The sequence below is a fragment of the Oncorhynchus tshawytscha genome, linkage group LG03 (genome assembly GCF_018296145.1).
Source record: "Oncorhynchus tshawytscha isolate Ot180627B linkage group LG03, Otsh_v2.0, whole genome shotgun sequence".
Lineage (NCBI taxonomy): Eukaryota > Metazoa > Chordata > Actinopteri > Salmoniformes > Salmonidae > Oncorhynchus > Oncorhynchus tshawytscha.
The window spans coordinates 4,234,276-4,248,943 of NC_056431.1; the positions used below are offsets into that span (position 1 = coordinate 4,234,276).

General features: G+C 44.7%; 1 protein-coding gene across 2 annotated transcripts in view; it reads right to left on the reverse strand.

Annotated features, from left to right (window-relative positions):
* LOC112240947 (thrombospondin type-1 domain-containing protein 4) overlaps positions 1–3,409 on the reverse strand; it is an 81,654-nt gene extending 78,245 nt beyond the window's left edge. The window contains exons 1-2 of one of the 2 annotated variants that reach the window (XM_042307875.1): positions 3,124–3,409; positions 1,581–1,644 (exon numbers count right to left, since the gene is read on the reverse strand). In XM_042307875.1, coding sequence (XP_042163809.1) covers positions 1,581–1,644; positions 3,124–3,146 — 87 coding nt within the window. In that variant the 5' untranslated portion in view covers positions 3,147–3,409. The remainder of the gene's footprint in view (positions 1–1,580; positions 1,645–3,123) is intronic. The other variant, XM_042307881.1, reaches the window with a different exon arrangement.
* Positions 3,410–14,668: the final 11,259 nt, after the last annotated feature.

Below are 14,668 nucleotides of genomic sequence, written 5' to 3' on the forward strand. Positions count from 1 at the left end.
ATGGGCTGAGAGTGGCTGAGGGGTGGGATTAAAGAGCTGAGGTCTATGGTGATGGTGGGATGGGCTGAGAGTGGCTGAGGGGTGGGATTAAAGAGCTGAGGTCTAATAGGTGGGATGGGCTGAGCTGAGGGGTGGGATTAAAGAGCTGAGGTCTATGGTGATAGGTGGGATGGGCTGAGAGTGGCTGAGGGGTGGGATTAAAGAGCTGAGGTCTATGGTGATAGGTGGGATGGGCTGAGAGTGGCTGTGGGGTGGGATTAAAGAGCTGAGGTCTATGGTGATAGGTGGGATGGGCTGAGAGTGGCTGAGGGGTGGGATTAAAGAGCTGAGGTCTATGGTGATAGGTGGGATGGGCTGAGAGTGGCTGAGGGGTGGGATTAAAGAGCTGAGGTCTATGGTGATAGGTGGGATGGGCTGAGAGTGGCTGAGGGGTGGGATTAAAGAGCTTTTTGTTTGGTAATGTATTATTGTTATATGATTGCTTTATATAAAAGTACCATGTATGTAAAATGTGTATGATCTTTCACAATACACATTGTGTATGTAAAATGTATATGTAAAATGTATGTATAGGTAGCAGAAAAGCTGTAAAAAATAAAAAATAAAAATATATAAAATATATGTTTTCCTAAGAGGGGTGGAGGATGGGTTAACAAAACATTTAAAAAATACAGATAAATGCCTAAACTTACCCTTAAACACTTTGAAATTTTATGTTTGGAACATCTTTGAAGTTTGACGTTTGAGAAACATGGATGAACGTCTAATTCTGACGTGAGACTGTGAGAGCTGGTTGGATAAACATGTAGTAAACATGTAACAAGTGTTTCCTAGACAGGCCTCTCTGGTTCTGTTGGCCCCTGCCTGAGCAAATCTGCCTTCAATTGGTGTCATCCAGAATCCCTGGATGTTGTTCAGCGGGCTAGGAAATAGAAGACGTCTGAGCTAAATTCACTTATGCTGGCAGTAGCTTTAAAGCAGTTTTATGAACTGAGGAATAAAATCATCAACCTTGTGGAATATGGATGGATGGCCTTGTGGAAGTGCTGTGGCACATCCAGCTCTGGCCTGGCATGCTGAACCCAGTGCGCTGTGTGTGCATGTGTAACAGGCAAGGCTTTGATGTGTTCCTCTGTGGATCTGGATTCTCATTTCATAACTCAGAGCTGTGTGTGTGTGTGTGTGTGTGTGTGTGTGTGTGTGTGTGTGTGTGTGTGTGTGTGTGTGTGTGTGTGTGTGTGTGTGTGTGTGTGTGTGTGTGTGTGTGTGTTCTATTTCTGAGCATGTCCAGGGCTACAATAGGTCAAATAACGGCCACACCTGTCTCTGTGTCAGGGGACCACTCCACCACCAGGGGACTTGGGTAATGAGTGACATCACAAAAACACAGCTGACACAGAGCCGAGACCATTACTGACTCAAGACCACTGACCCGGCGCCAGAACTGACCACTGGTCACACAGTGAGATGGTGCACCACTCACTGCAGGCTTTCATGGGCTGATCCACCAGAACCCTAAACTACGATTACAGACACTAATCGCCTCAAATCACCATCACTATGGTAAAACCACTGCTCACCTTTTTCTTCTCAGCCTTGGTCAGAGAGGATGTGACTGCCACAAAACCCCACAGCACATAAATCCTGAGAGAAGGGTAGGGAAGAGAGAGAGAGAGAGAGAGGATATAAAATGATGAAGGGGATAGAGAGAGGAAGAGTGAAGAGGGGTTTAGTAAACAGAACCAGATATGATGAGTTTCCTTACAAAGGATGTATTATGGGGATGCACTGTGTATCCTCATATCCTAAGACTATCAAAATGCCTCAGTAGCTTCATAAATGATATAATTTAATAGTCAACACATACTTCTCTTTCCCTAACAGTCCAGAGCCTGTCTAGTAGCTGTTTAAGAAACGTTCTATCATGAGTAAAAGCACCGTGCATAATGTGTTTTCTTTCATTATAGGACATACTGTAAAACTAACTCTCAGCAGTTCAGTTGACACTCTGTCGAATGTTCCAGACCTTGCTATGTTAGAGGTGCACACCATGCGTCGTTTTTTCCGGGCGCCGCGTGTGAATTCAGGAATAACTGTTTATTTGACCTGGCGGTTCAGCAGCGGTTCAGCGGCATACATCTCAATCAATCTGACCGCGCCGAGAAGGTGCAAACAAACTAATGCGTCCAAACATCAGCCGTGTTTTTCCTCCCACCTGTCCACACCCTGTGGCTTTTAAACACACAAGCCCACATCCAAACGCAATCACTCGCAATCCCAAATCATCATGTACACTTGTTTTAATAGTTTGAGGCTTGGAGAGAGGGGCCTCTGGCTTTGGTTTATATTGGCCACATGATTATAGGTTCCTTTAAAGTGCTTTTATATAGCTACAAACTCAGGACGCGGATGCATGCGCACTGGGCTAAAGTAGATCATTTGAGATGCACCAACACAATTATTGTGGGAACTGTGAAGACACACCACAATCCCATAACATCACCGCAATCACAAATCCGCAGGCCACATGTGACCGCTGTGACTGGTGCAGTTTCTCCAATGTGTGTACCGCCGCCGTCTCCCCTCCGACTGAAATCCTCCCCACAGTCCCCAGGCCCACACTAGACTAAACAATTATCCCAAAACCACAGACAAAGGTCCCGCACAGCCTGACACAACAGATCCGCTCAGCCTGAACTAAAGACCCCCTACCCGCGTCCACGTTTCTCTTTACAGTGGCACATTGTAGAATAAAAACGGAGAGAGAGAGAGCGAGAGAGGGTGGACAGGGAGAGAGAGTGGGAACTGTTACAAAATCTGCCCAGACACAGTGAGTTTTAACCTCAACCCCAGCCCGAGGGAAAATGCATTCTACATATCGTGCCCATACAACGCAACACATGCGTTGCACGCTTCACCTATATGCTATAGCACACACAGGATCTTTATTCACAACAGTTGACCTTTCAACAGTTTTAAATGCGTATAGATAACATATACTTACTGTACACTACTACACTTACTGTAGGCTACATCGCCACTGAAATACAATTTGATTAGAAACATTTCGCACACATGAAAGCGTGGAGCAGGTTATCGGTCAATAGAGTCCCCCCAATTTACCTGTACAGAAACCTGAGACGCATTCTCTCCGTGGCCTCGCCCTGAAGTATTTCCCCTCCGGTAACGACTTTCTGACCACCGTATATGTGTTTTTGTTGACTCCCGGGGTGAGTTATTATCCGTTCCTTTCGGCAATAGTCAGAACAACCACTGTCTTCTGTGTGGTTGTGAGAGAGGGTTCCTTCGCGTACTCTCTCTCTCTCTCTTGATCCCCCTCGTTTTGTCACACTCACTCACTCCTCCCTGGATTCGGATCGGGGAAGGGTTTCAGAGTTTTTTTTCTCTCGTTCACCCGACAACTTTTTTTGTCCTGGTTTTAAACTGGTGTGACGTCTGGCAGCCGGGGGGCCTGAAGGGGAGAAAAAGAGCGATACAAGATGGACAGATTACACAACTCTCTCTCTCTCAGTCTCTCTCTCCCTTCCATATCACACACGCGGGCACCACTCTGACTAATCTATAATTGAGTAATTGAGAGCCGCTTTCTGAGTTGTACAACAACCCTATATAAGAATGTTCTATTGTACAGACTTGTTCTGATCACTAATAATCATCAACTCATTGTTGACAACTGCTCAGGGAGCTCAGAGTTGGCAGCGCTGACAGTAGCACCCCGTGGCGCGCACGCAACCCCCTTATTGTTTTAGAGCCAATAAATTAAATAAAAACAATTCAAGACTACTGTTTTACAACATCGACTATGAAACTTAGGTCTATTGGAACTAGGGGGGCTGAATCCTTCCACAGAACTGTATCAATCATGCAAATATCTTATGAGAATAGTCGACAGACCAAACAAACACACCCACATAGTTTATTGTTATCAACTTCTGAAATGTCCGTCTTTGTGGATGTTTTAGTTCAGATGTGTTTGTTATTGGCATGCATCGGTCCCAACCCGTTTTTATAACCGGTTTAATCGGGAAAAGAAGTGACATGGTACAGCGCGCGAGCGTTCCCGAGGGAAGCAATTGACCGCGTTGCGTACCAATTCTGGAGGGGCGATAATACAAGTGGACCCAAAGCGCAGCGCGCGCGATACCACATCAGAGAGAGAGAGTGGTTGGGGAGCGGTTGAGGAGCAGAGGGGTGGCGATGATTTTCGGGTCAAAAGCATAACTGGAACTGGCGCGGCAGTAAGTTTAGTGGCATTATTTGTTGTCTGCAAACACCGATAAGACTGGCATGAGTGAATTGTCACTGCTTCCGGCTGCGTTTGCCACAGGTTTATGAGTTAAACACTAGAGGGGAAGAGGGAAGGGTGGGAGAGAGAAATAAGGGTGGGAGAGAGAGAGAGCGAGAGGGGGGCGATGTGTGTATGGGTATGTATGATCTAACACAGAGCTACTGGTCTCAGAGGACAGTGTGCTTTTCTTGGCCAGCAGAAACACAACATGACTACAGTACAGAGATGGTGATTAGCTACATCAAACACTGCTCTAAGCCAATCTAAAGCCTGAACCACAGCTGGCTTATGATTACATCTCTCACATGAAATGATGAGGATAAACACACACAGTATCACAGGATGTAGCCTATACTGTAACTAACTACACTGTATTAGAGAGTGTGTGAAAGACCTGCTGTCGTATTGATACTCAACAGAACTGATCCATTATCAAAGCGTAACAACAGGTTGTGTTTGTGTGGTCACCATGGTAATCTCTCCAGTGCTGTGTGGCCTTCTCCATCGCTCTCCCTTTCTTTCTTGTTCTCGCTCTCTTTCTTGACCCTCCTGACCCTTTCTCCACAACCTTTTCTATATTCCTCTTGATTATTCTCTCTTCTCTATTTCTCTCCATCCCTCTTCCTGTATCTCAGAGGCAGTAACCAGAGTGTGGGACCTGTTAGACCCGCACGGCCAACCACACAGCCCTGATTAGCAAGCAATCACCATATCACACAAGAGGGTGTGTGTGTGTGTGTGTGTTATATAACTGTAGATCTGTTATTTGTCTCGGGTGGCTATATTGAGTAATAGCACTGTGGTCTGGGGCAGTTCCACCTCAGGGGAACAATAATCCCCCCCACCCTAACTACCTCTGCACCCCTTTGCAACCTCACACACCAACACACACACATAGACACAACACACCTCAGGCATTCTTACTCTTGCCACATACCCTTGACCCTTTCATTGTCAGAGTGCTAAGTTTAATGAGGCTTTCTGGGAACAGGAGAGAGAGAGAGGGCTAGAGAGAGACATTTGAAATGTCTCTATTCCTTTGGAACTTTTGTGAGTGTAATGTTTACTGTACATTTTTTAGTCTTTATTTCACTTTTGTTAATTATCTATTCCACTTGCTTTGGCAATGTAAACATGTTTCTCAAGTCAATAAAGCCCTTTGAGTTGAGTTGAGAGAGAGAGAGGATATAAAATGATGAAGGGGATAGAGAGAGGAAGAGTGAAGAGGGGTTTAGTAAACAGAACCAGATATGATGAGTTTCCTTACAGAGGATGTATTATGGGGATGCACTGTGTATCCTCATATCCTAAGACTATCAAAATGCCTCAGTAGCTTCATAAACAATATCATTTAAGGCTGACCTAATACTATACTGCACACACACAGAGAAGGGGTAATGAATTAGAGAGAGAACGGGGCCCAACGTTAGAGGGTGGAGGCAGAAAGGGGTAAAAGAGGGGGAGACAGTGACAAAGAGGGGGTAGAGAAAGAATGAATGACAGAGCGAGAGAGAGAGAGCCTTCTATGCCATCAAAAGGAGGATCAAATTTGACATACCATTAGGAACTGGCAAAAAATAATTGAATCAGTTAGAGAACCCATTGCCCTTTATGGTTGTGAGGTCTGGGGTCCGCTCACCAACCAAGATTTCACAAAATGGGAAAAACACCAATTTGAGACTGCATGTAAAATTAGGAAAAAATATCCTCAGTGTACCACATAAAACACCAAATAATGTATGCAGAGCAGAATTAGGCCGATACCTGTTAATTATCAAAATCCAGAAAATAGCCGTTAAATTCTAAAACCAACCATTCCCAAACCTTCCATAACAAAGCCATCACCTACAGAGAGATGAACCTGGAGAAGAGTCCCCTAAGCAAGCTGGTCCTGGGGCTCTGTTCACAAACACAAACAGACCCCACAGTGCCCCAGGACAGCAACACAATTAGACCCAACCAAATAATGAGAAAACAAAAAGATAAATCACTTGACACATTGCAAAGAATTTTTTAAAAACTGAGCAAACTAGAATGCTATTTGGCCCTAAACATAGAGTACACAGCGGCAGAATACCTGACCACTGTGACTGACCCAACCTTAAGGAAAGCTTTGACTATGTACAGACTCAGTGAGCATAGCCTTGCTATTGAGAATGGTCGCCATAGGCAAACCTGGCTATCAAGAGAAGGCAGGCTATGTGCAGACTGCCCACAAAATTAGGTGGAAACTGAGCTGCACTTCCTGACCTCCTGCCAAATGTATGACCATATTAGGGACGCATATTTCCCTCAGATTACACAGACCCACAAAGAATTTGAAAACAAATCCAAATTTGATAAATTCCCATATCTATTGGGTGAAATACCACAGTGTGCCATCACAGCAGCAAGGTTTGTGCCCTGTTGAAACAAGAAATGGGCAACCAGTGAAGAACAAACACCATTGTAAATACAACCCATATTTATTTTCCCTTTTGTACTTTAACTATTTGCACATCATTACAACACTGTATACAGACATAATATTCGATTTGAAATGTCTTTATTCTTTTGGAATATTTACTGTTCACTTTTGGTTGTTTATTTCACTTTTGTTTATCCAGTTCACTTGATATTCACTTGAAACCTAAACATATGTTTCCCATGCCAATAAAGCCCCTTGAATTGAGAGAGAGAAAGAAAGAGAGAGAAAGGAGAGAGAGAGAGAGTGACTTCTGTGAGTGTAATGTTAACTGTTAATTTTTATTGTTTATTTCACTTTGTAAATTATCTACTTCACTTGCTTTGGCAATGTTATGTTTCCCATGCCAATAAAGCCCCTTGAATTGAATTGAAAGAGCTGGAAAGGGAAGGAGGGAGGGATTTGTCTGGGTCAGATGGAGTCAATATTTGTTCCATTCCAGAGGCATCTTATAGATGGACAGATCAAAGCGGAGGACTGTGTATTCTTAACAGAGTGGGAAGAGAGGAAAGAATAGCTGAGTCTGAACAGAAGGAGAGGGAGGGAGGGAGGGAGGGTAGTTGGACAGTAAGTGAGGTGGCCAATAGAATGGGTGATCTTTTGGCAGGTGAGAGAAGGCTAGGAGGGGAGGTAGTGTCTATCACAGGAAGTTGGTGGCATCTTAATTGGGGAGGACGGGCTCGTGTTAAATGACTGGAGCGGAATGGGTGGAATGGTATAAAATACATGTGTTTGATACCATTTAATTGGCTCCGTTCCAGACATTATTATGAGCTGTCCTCTACTCAGCAGCATCCTGTGGTTCCACTCTTTCTGTCTGTCTCCACATTAACTCCACATTAACTCTCACACCCACCAAGGGGAGTTTGCATGGGAAGACACATAACACAGCTACAGGTGTAGGATCTTAATTTGACCTATATTGTCACAGCAAAATAATCCTGCAGCAACAGGATTGGAATGTTTAGTGCATAATGTTGCTTGATCAGTGGTTAGGCTATTGGCTGGCCAAAAGTAGACTACATGAAAAGTTCAATACTGATATATAACCAACCGTGTGTTAGTGTGGGTTTTCAGGGAATTTATGTAAATCACAAAGCTGATCTGCATTCCCTGCGGTGCAGGAAAATTCTTAACAACAAAAGACTGGTCAAATTAAGCTCCTACAAATGTGCTCACAATAATGGTTCTGAGATGGATTAGGAGAGCTTCATGTTAAGGATTGCAATATATTGCTGTATCATCTTGGCTTAATGGTCAAGTGAAAAACATGCTGCACCAACACTTTCTTTGACACTTTACTGTACTGAGTCATCCCAACCTCAACAACAAAGCTCTTCAGTACAGATTGTCTAGACTTGGCATGGGAAAATGCAATGTGGTCTCAAACAATTCATATTATTCAGTATGTAAATCTGTGACACTTAATTTAGTATGATATGTTACATTAGGTTACATCATGAATGGAATTGCGGTCGTTCCATATCATAATACTTTGAGGACGTATAATATCATACGTTTTAACCAGTCATACAATAGCATATGAAGCATAGAATGACATTCTGATGTGGTTTGGTTGGGCTAGGACATTCTGTTGTGGTTTGGTTGGGCTAGGACATTCTGTTGTGGTTTGGTTGGGCTAGGACATTCTGATGTGGTTTGGTTGGGCTAGGACATTCTGATGTGGTTTGGTTGGGCTAGGACATTCTGATGTGGGTTGGTTGGGCTAGGACATTCTGATGTGGTTTGGTTGGGCTAGGACATTCTGATGTGGTTTGGTTGGGCTAGGACATTCTGTTGTGGTTTGCTTGGGCTAGGACATTCTGTTGTGGTTTGCTTGGGCTTGGACATTCTGATGTGGTTTGGTTGGGCTAGGACATTCTGTTGTGGTTTGGTTGGGCTAGGACATTCTGTTGTGGTTTGGTTGGGCTAGGACATTCTGTTGTGGTTTGGTTGGGCTAGGACATTCTGTTGTGGTTTGGTTGGGCTAGGACATTCTGATGTGGTTTGGTTGGGCTAGGACATTCTGTTGTGGTTTGGTTGGGCTAGGACATTCTGTTGGGGTTTGGTTGGGCTAGGACATTCTGTTGTGGTTTGGTTGGGCTAGGACATTCTGATGTGGTTTGGTTGGGCTAGGACATTCTGATGTGGGTTGGTTGGGCTAGGACATTCTGATGTGGTTTGGTTGGGCTAGGACATTCTGATGTGGTTTGGTTGGGCTAGGACATTCTGTTGTGGTTTGCTTGGGCTAGGACATTCTGATGTGGTTTGGTTGGGCTAGGACATTCTGATGTGGTTTGGTTGGGCTAGGACATTCTGTTGTGGTTTGGTTGGGCTAGGACATTCTGTTGTGGTTTGGTTGGGCTAGGACATTCTGATGTGGTTTGGTTGGGCTAGGACATTCTGATGTGGTTTGGTTGGGCTAGGACATTCTGATGTGGTTTGGTTGGGCTAGGACATTCTGTTGTGGTTTGGTTGGGCTAGGACATTCTGGTGTGGTTTGGTTGGGCTAGGACATTCTGTTGTGGTTTGGTTGGGCTAGGACATTCTGATGTGGTTTGGTTGGGCTAGGACATTCTGATGTGGTTTGGTTGGGCTAGGACATTCTGATGTGGTTTGGTTGGCTAGAAGTTCACTGCGAAGCGTTGACAGACCACCAGTCAGATCAGTCTCCAAAACTGTTCCCCACTTTCTCTCTTTCTCTGCTCTGTCCCCCTCCCTCCCTTTCTCAAAAATGTCCCCCCTTTTTAGGTCGATGTCACACATTTCCATCTAATATATTCTGTAGCATTCATACAAGCACTTGCACACACACTGATCACTTGCTCCTGTTTTTGCCCCCAACAAATGTAGTTATGTTATGTCAAAGGTTAAATATGCAGGTGCAAGTGTGTGCAGGTGTGTTATTTGTGCAGGTTGTGTTATTTTGTCTTCTCTCACTATTCTGTCCCTCTAGTCCCTCTTTCCACACAGGTTGGCACCAGCTCACACAGCAGAATTCAAAACCGATGGCCTCTCTTTTCTCTCACTCTCCAGTTCTTTCTCTCATTCTCTCTCTCGCTCTTTAACCCTCCACTTGCCTCTTTCATAAAGCCGGAATTTACCTCCAGCTAGCTGCTTCGAGAGGAGTCATACAGTAAATATTTATAAAGAGGCAGAAAGCAGGTTTATTCTTGCCGTCTCATAAACTAGTCCAAGCCTCCTCGCCTCCTCACCTTCCTCTGAACTGAGAAGAGAACTCGCTCTCCCTCTTGGCATCATCTCACCACGCTGGGGAGAGAAAATAAACCAAACGTCTCTCTCACAGGGTGGTTGGAAAGAAGAGAAAGACGGGCCGACGGACACACACACACACACACACACACACTGTTTTCAACTGCGATCCTTGCTCCTGTCGAATCATTCTTTCTTTCCATCTCTCCTCCTCTCTCTCTCTCTCTCTGCTGAGAAGAGGATAGGAAATCAGGTCAGCTGTGTGTTGTTGAACATAGCAGACATATTTGAGAGCAAAGTGAAGCCAGAGCTAGAACTGTACCTTACTGTACCGAGGTGTGTGTGAGGGTGCATCCATTACTGGCTATATGCAGGGCCTCTCCAGACCTGGCACTTTCATTGGGTTTGTGTGTGTGTAAGCGTAAATATGTGTGTGTGTGTGTGTGTATGCCTCCATGGGCATGAAACCTTCACAGATCATGTGTGTGTGTGTTTGTGAGAGAGCGTGTGAGGGTGCATCCATTACTGGCAACAGTGGCTTACGAAAGTATTCACCCCCTACTTTGTTGCCTTACAACCTGGAATTAAAATAGATTTTTTTGGGAGGGGGGGGTTGTATCATTTTGAAGATGCAAAATATGTTTTTATTGTGAAACAAACAATAAGACAAAAAAACAGAAAACTTGAGCGTGCATAACTATTCACCCCCCCCAAAGGCAATACTTTGTAGAGCCAACTTTTGCAGCAATTACAGCTGCAAGTCTCTTGGGGTATGTTTCTATAAGCTTGGCACATCTAGTCACTGGGATGTTTGCCCATTTTTCAAAGCAAAACTGCTCCAGCTCCTTCAAGTTAGGTGGGTTCCGCTGGTGTATAGCTTTAAGTCATACCACAGATTCTCAATTGGATTGAGGTCTGGGCTTTGGCTAGGCCATTCCAAGACATTTAAATGTTTCCCCTTAAACCACTCAAGTGTTGCTTTAGCAGTATGGTTAGGGTCATTGTCCTGCTGGAAGGTGAACTTCCGTCCCAGTCTCAAATCTCTGGAAGACAAACAGGTTTCCCTCAAGAATGTCCCTGTATTTAGCGCCATCCATCATTCCTTCAATTCTGACCAGTTTCTCAGTCCCTGCCGATGAAAAACATCCCCACAGCATGATGCTGCCACCACCATGCTTCACTGAGGATGGTGTTCTCAGGGTGATGAGAGGTGTTGGGTTTGCACCAGACATAGCGTTTTCCTTGATGGACAAAAATCTAAATTTTAGTCTCATCTGACCAGAGTACCTTCTTCCATATGTTTGGGGAGTCTCCCATATGCCTTTTGGTGAACACCAAACCAGTTTGCTATTTTTTTTAAAGCAATGGCTTTTTTCTGGCCACTCTTCCATAAAGCCCAACTCTGTGGAGTGTACTGCTTAAATTGGTCCCATGGACAGATACTCCAATCTCCGCTGTGGAGCTTTGCAGCTCCTTCAGGGTTATATTTGGTCTCTTTGTTGCCTCTCTGATTAATGCCCTCCTTGCCTGGTCTGTGAGTTTTGGTGGGCTGCCCTCTCTTGGCAGGTTTGTTGTGGTGACATATTCTTTCCATTTTTTAATAATGGATTTAATGGTGCGCCGTGGGATGTCCAAAGTGTCTGATATTTTTTTATAACCCAACCCTGATCTGTACTTCTTCACAACTTTGTCCCTGACCTATTTGGAGAGCTCCTTGGTCTTAAATGGTGTCGCTTGCTTGGTGGTGCCCCTTGCTTAGTGGTGTTGCAGAATCTGGGGCCTTTCTGAGATCATGTGACAGATCATGTGACACTTAGATTGCACACAGGTGGACTTTTAACTAATTATGCGAACTCTGGAGGTAAATAGTTGCACTGGATCTTATTTAGGGGTTTCATAGCAAAAGGGGGCGAATACATATAAACGCACCACTTTTCCGTGTTTACATTTTTTTAAACAATACATTTTTTTCATTTCACTTCACCAATTTGGACTATTTTGTGTATGTCCATTACATGAAATCCAAATAAAAATTACAGGTTGTAATGAAACAAAATTGGAAAAATGCCAAGGGGGATGAATACTTCTGCAAGGCACTGTATATGCAGGGCCAGATGTAAACAGCTCCAGTGAGAAGTCCACACAGGAGGATTGGAGAGACGACCACCTGACTGGGAGAGACGACTGGATCAAATAAAGACCTTAGAAAACCTCAACGACCAGATCAGGACAGAAGTTGGGAAATACTGGGGGGGGGCTTCTATGTGTGTGTGTGTGTGTCTAGTGATCAGTGCGGGTGGGCCCACGGTTTGGAGTATATCCAGCAGAATCCTTACAGCTGATTTATTCCCCCAGTCTGTTTCTCAATAAGGAATTAATTTCAAGGGACTGAAGCTGGGCAACTGGAGCGTGTAACAGTGAGCTACACCGCTCCAAGTGTTCCTTCCATCCACTCCACCACCCCCCGTCAGAAATAATAATATTTCCTTCACTAATTGGCTTGCCCCTATCCAAACATTACCAGCCAACCCACACGCCCAGCGAGAGAGAGGAGAGAGCGAGGGCTCTACACTGCTAGGTTGTTGTCACTGTTTGCTGCAAAGGCCAACAGACCTCCTATTATTGTTTTCAGTGGCTGGACTCTCAGCCCACCTGGCAGCAAACTCTCTCTCTCCCTCTCACACACACACACACACACACTATTGCATTGCTATCCCCGTGAGGACCAAAGAGTTGATTCCCATCCAAAATCCTATCCCTAAATCTAACATTAACCTTAATTCTATCCCTAATTCTAACCCTAAACCTAACCTAAAATAGTATTTTTCCTCAGGGAGCCAGTAAAATGGGGACCGGCAAAATGTATTTCTTGTTTTACTATCCTTGCGAGGACTTCTGGTGCTCACAAGGACAGTTAAACATACATTCACACACATACAGGAAGGTTATTTTTACAGGAGGTGGAGGGGAAAGGGAGTCCAGGCACAGGGGTCTATTTCAGGTCCACGTCCCACCAATCATTGTCCGACAGGTTCTCAGTGATACCAGCAGAACAGAACTTTGACTTCCTTTGGTCACGGTCACCCTGCCTCCCGGCCCCCTTCCCACAGAAAGGATGACCTGAAACTGGAGTGTGTTCCATATGGCACCCTATTCCCTTTATAGTGTACTACTTTAGACCAGAACCCACAGGGCTGTGAACTACTTAGGGAATAGTGTGCCATTTGGGACAGGTAAAAGGGAATATGGTGCCATTTGGGATACATCCTGGGTCTTTTATGTACCTATCTGGACTTGTAGGCTACCTACTATATTTATAAACAACCCCCTAAACAAATTATTTCATTTCATCCTCCTATAGCCTTATTGACATGTTACATTATAGCCTATAGGCAGTCCTAGGACTGGAGATAGTGATCTATACCTCCCTTTGTTATTGTCTTTAACGTCAAAAGGCCCGCCTCTCTTTCTGCCCCCAACCCACCTCTCAACCCCCTGGCTAAAAATAATTTCAGAATGAACACTGTGCGACTCGAACTGTCAAAATAACAATTGCTTTGTGTGTTCAAAGAAAGCAACTAGAGAGAGTACAGTGAGAGAAAGAGTAGGGAGAAAGAGATTAGAGCGAGAGAGATAGGGGGAAGGAATGCTGTGAGGAGGGTAGAGTGACCGACTGATGGGCTTGTAGTTATCAGTAACTAATGGTTTTGGGAATGTTCACTGATACTAATGGTCCATGTCACCACTCTGGAACTACTGTGGAACACTTATAGCACCAAACAACTCCACAACTTTAATCATTTCAGAGAAAGAAAGTAATTCAAGAGGGGGACAAGGAATTTAAGGCATTTATCCTGCGTATTGGATATAAGCCTCATTCTTTGGTCTGTTTTAAATCGCCTGACCGTTAATCTGTGTGATTGGAACGTGGGGCCAAGTCCAACCTCTCCTCCTCTGGTAATGCTCACGGTCTGGTCACCCACTTACAGTGTCTGGCTCTAGGGACCGATACACACCAAAAGCCCCCTGGCCTGAACCCAATTCTACTCCTTTCGGCCTCCCTCTCTGTCTCGGCAGTGAAGTGCTCACGTAGAACTAAGCACACGAAACCGCCACCTTTGGCCAATAGCCGTTTTGTTGAAGAGGTTCTTTGTCCAGTCTAGTCCGTGTTTGATCTGTGACACCCCCCCCCTCCCTGTCTCTCCTAGCTGTTCTGTCACTGTTGTGACTCATGTCCTTTCCGTTCCGTCGCTCCCTCTCTCAATTAAAAAAAGAGAGAAAAACTTCAAACCTCCCGACCTTCGTTCTGCCTTTCCTGTTTCCACTAAACACAGGGCTCCCTCTCCTATTTTAGTCAAATCCCCCCACGCTCCCTGCGTATCCTGCCTTTCCTATTCCAGTCTTTTAAAGGTAGTGATGACAGTCTTACGTAACAGGGCTGAGCCAATTTGAGTATTAACAACCAATCACAACTGTTGCCTGAAAACCCTGATAAGACTCCTAAAATGGATGTCTCTCCAACCAGTCCTGCACAATGAAACACTTACACACACACCAGCCCCATTAACATGACCATGTCCATAATGACAGTTACACACACACACACACACACACACACCAGCCCCATTAACATGACCATGTCCATAATGACAGTTACACACACACACACACCAGCCCCATTA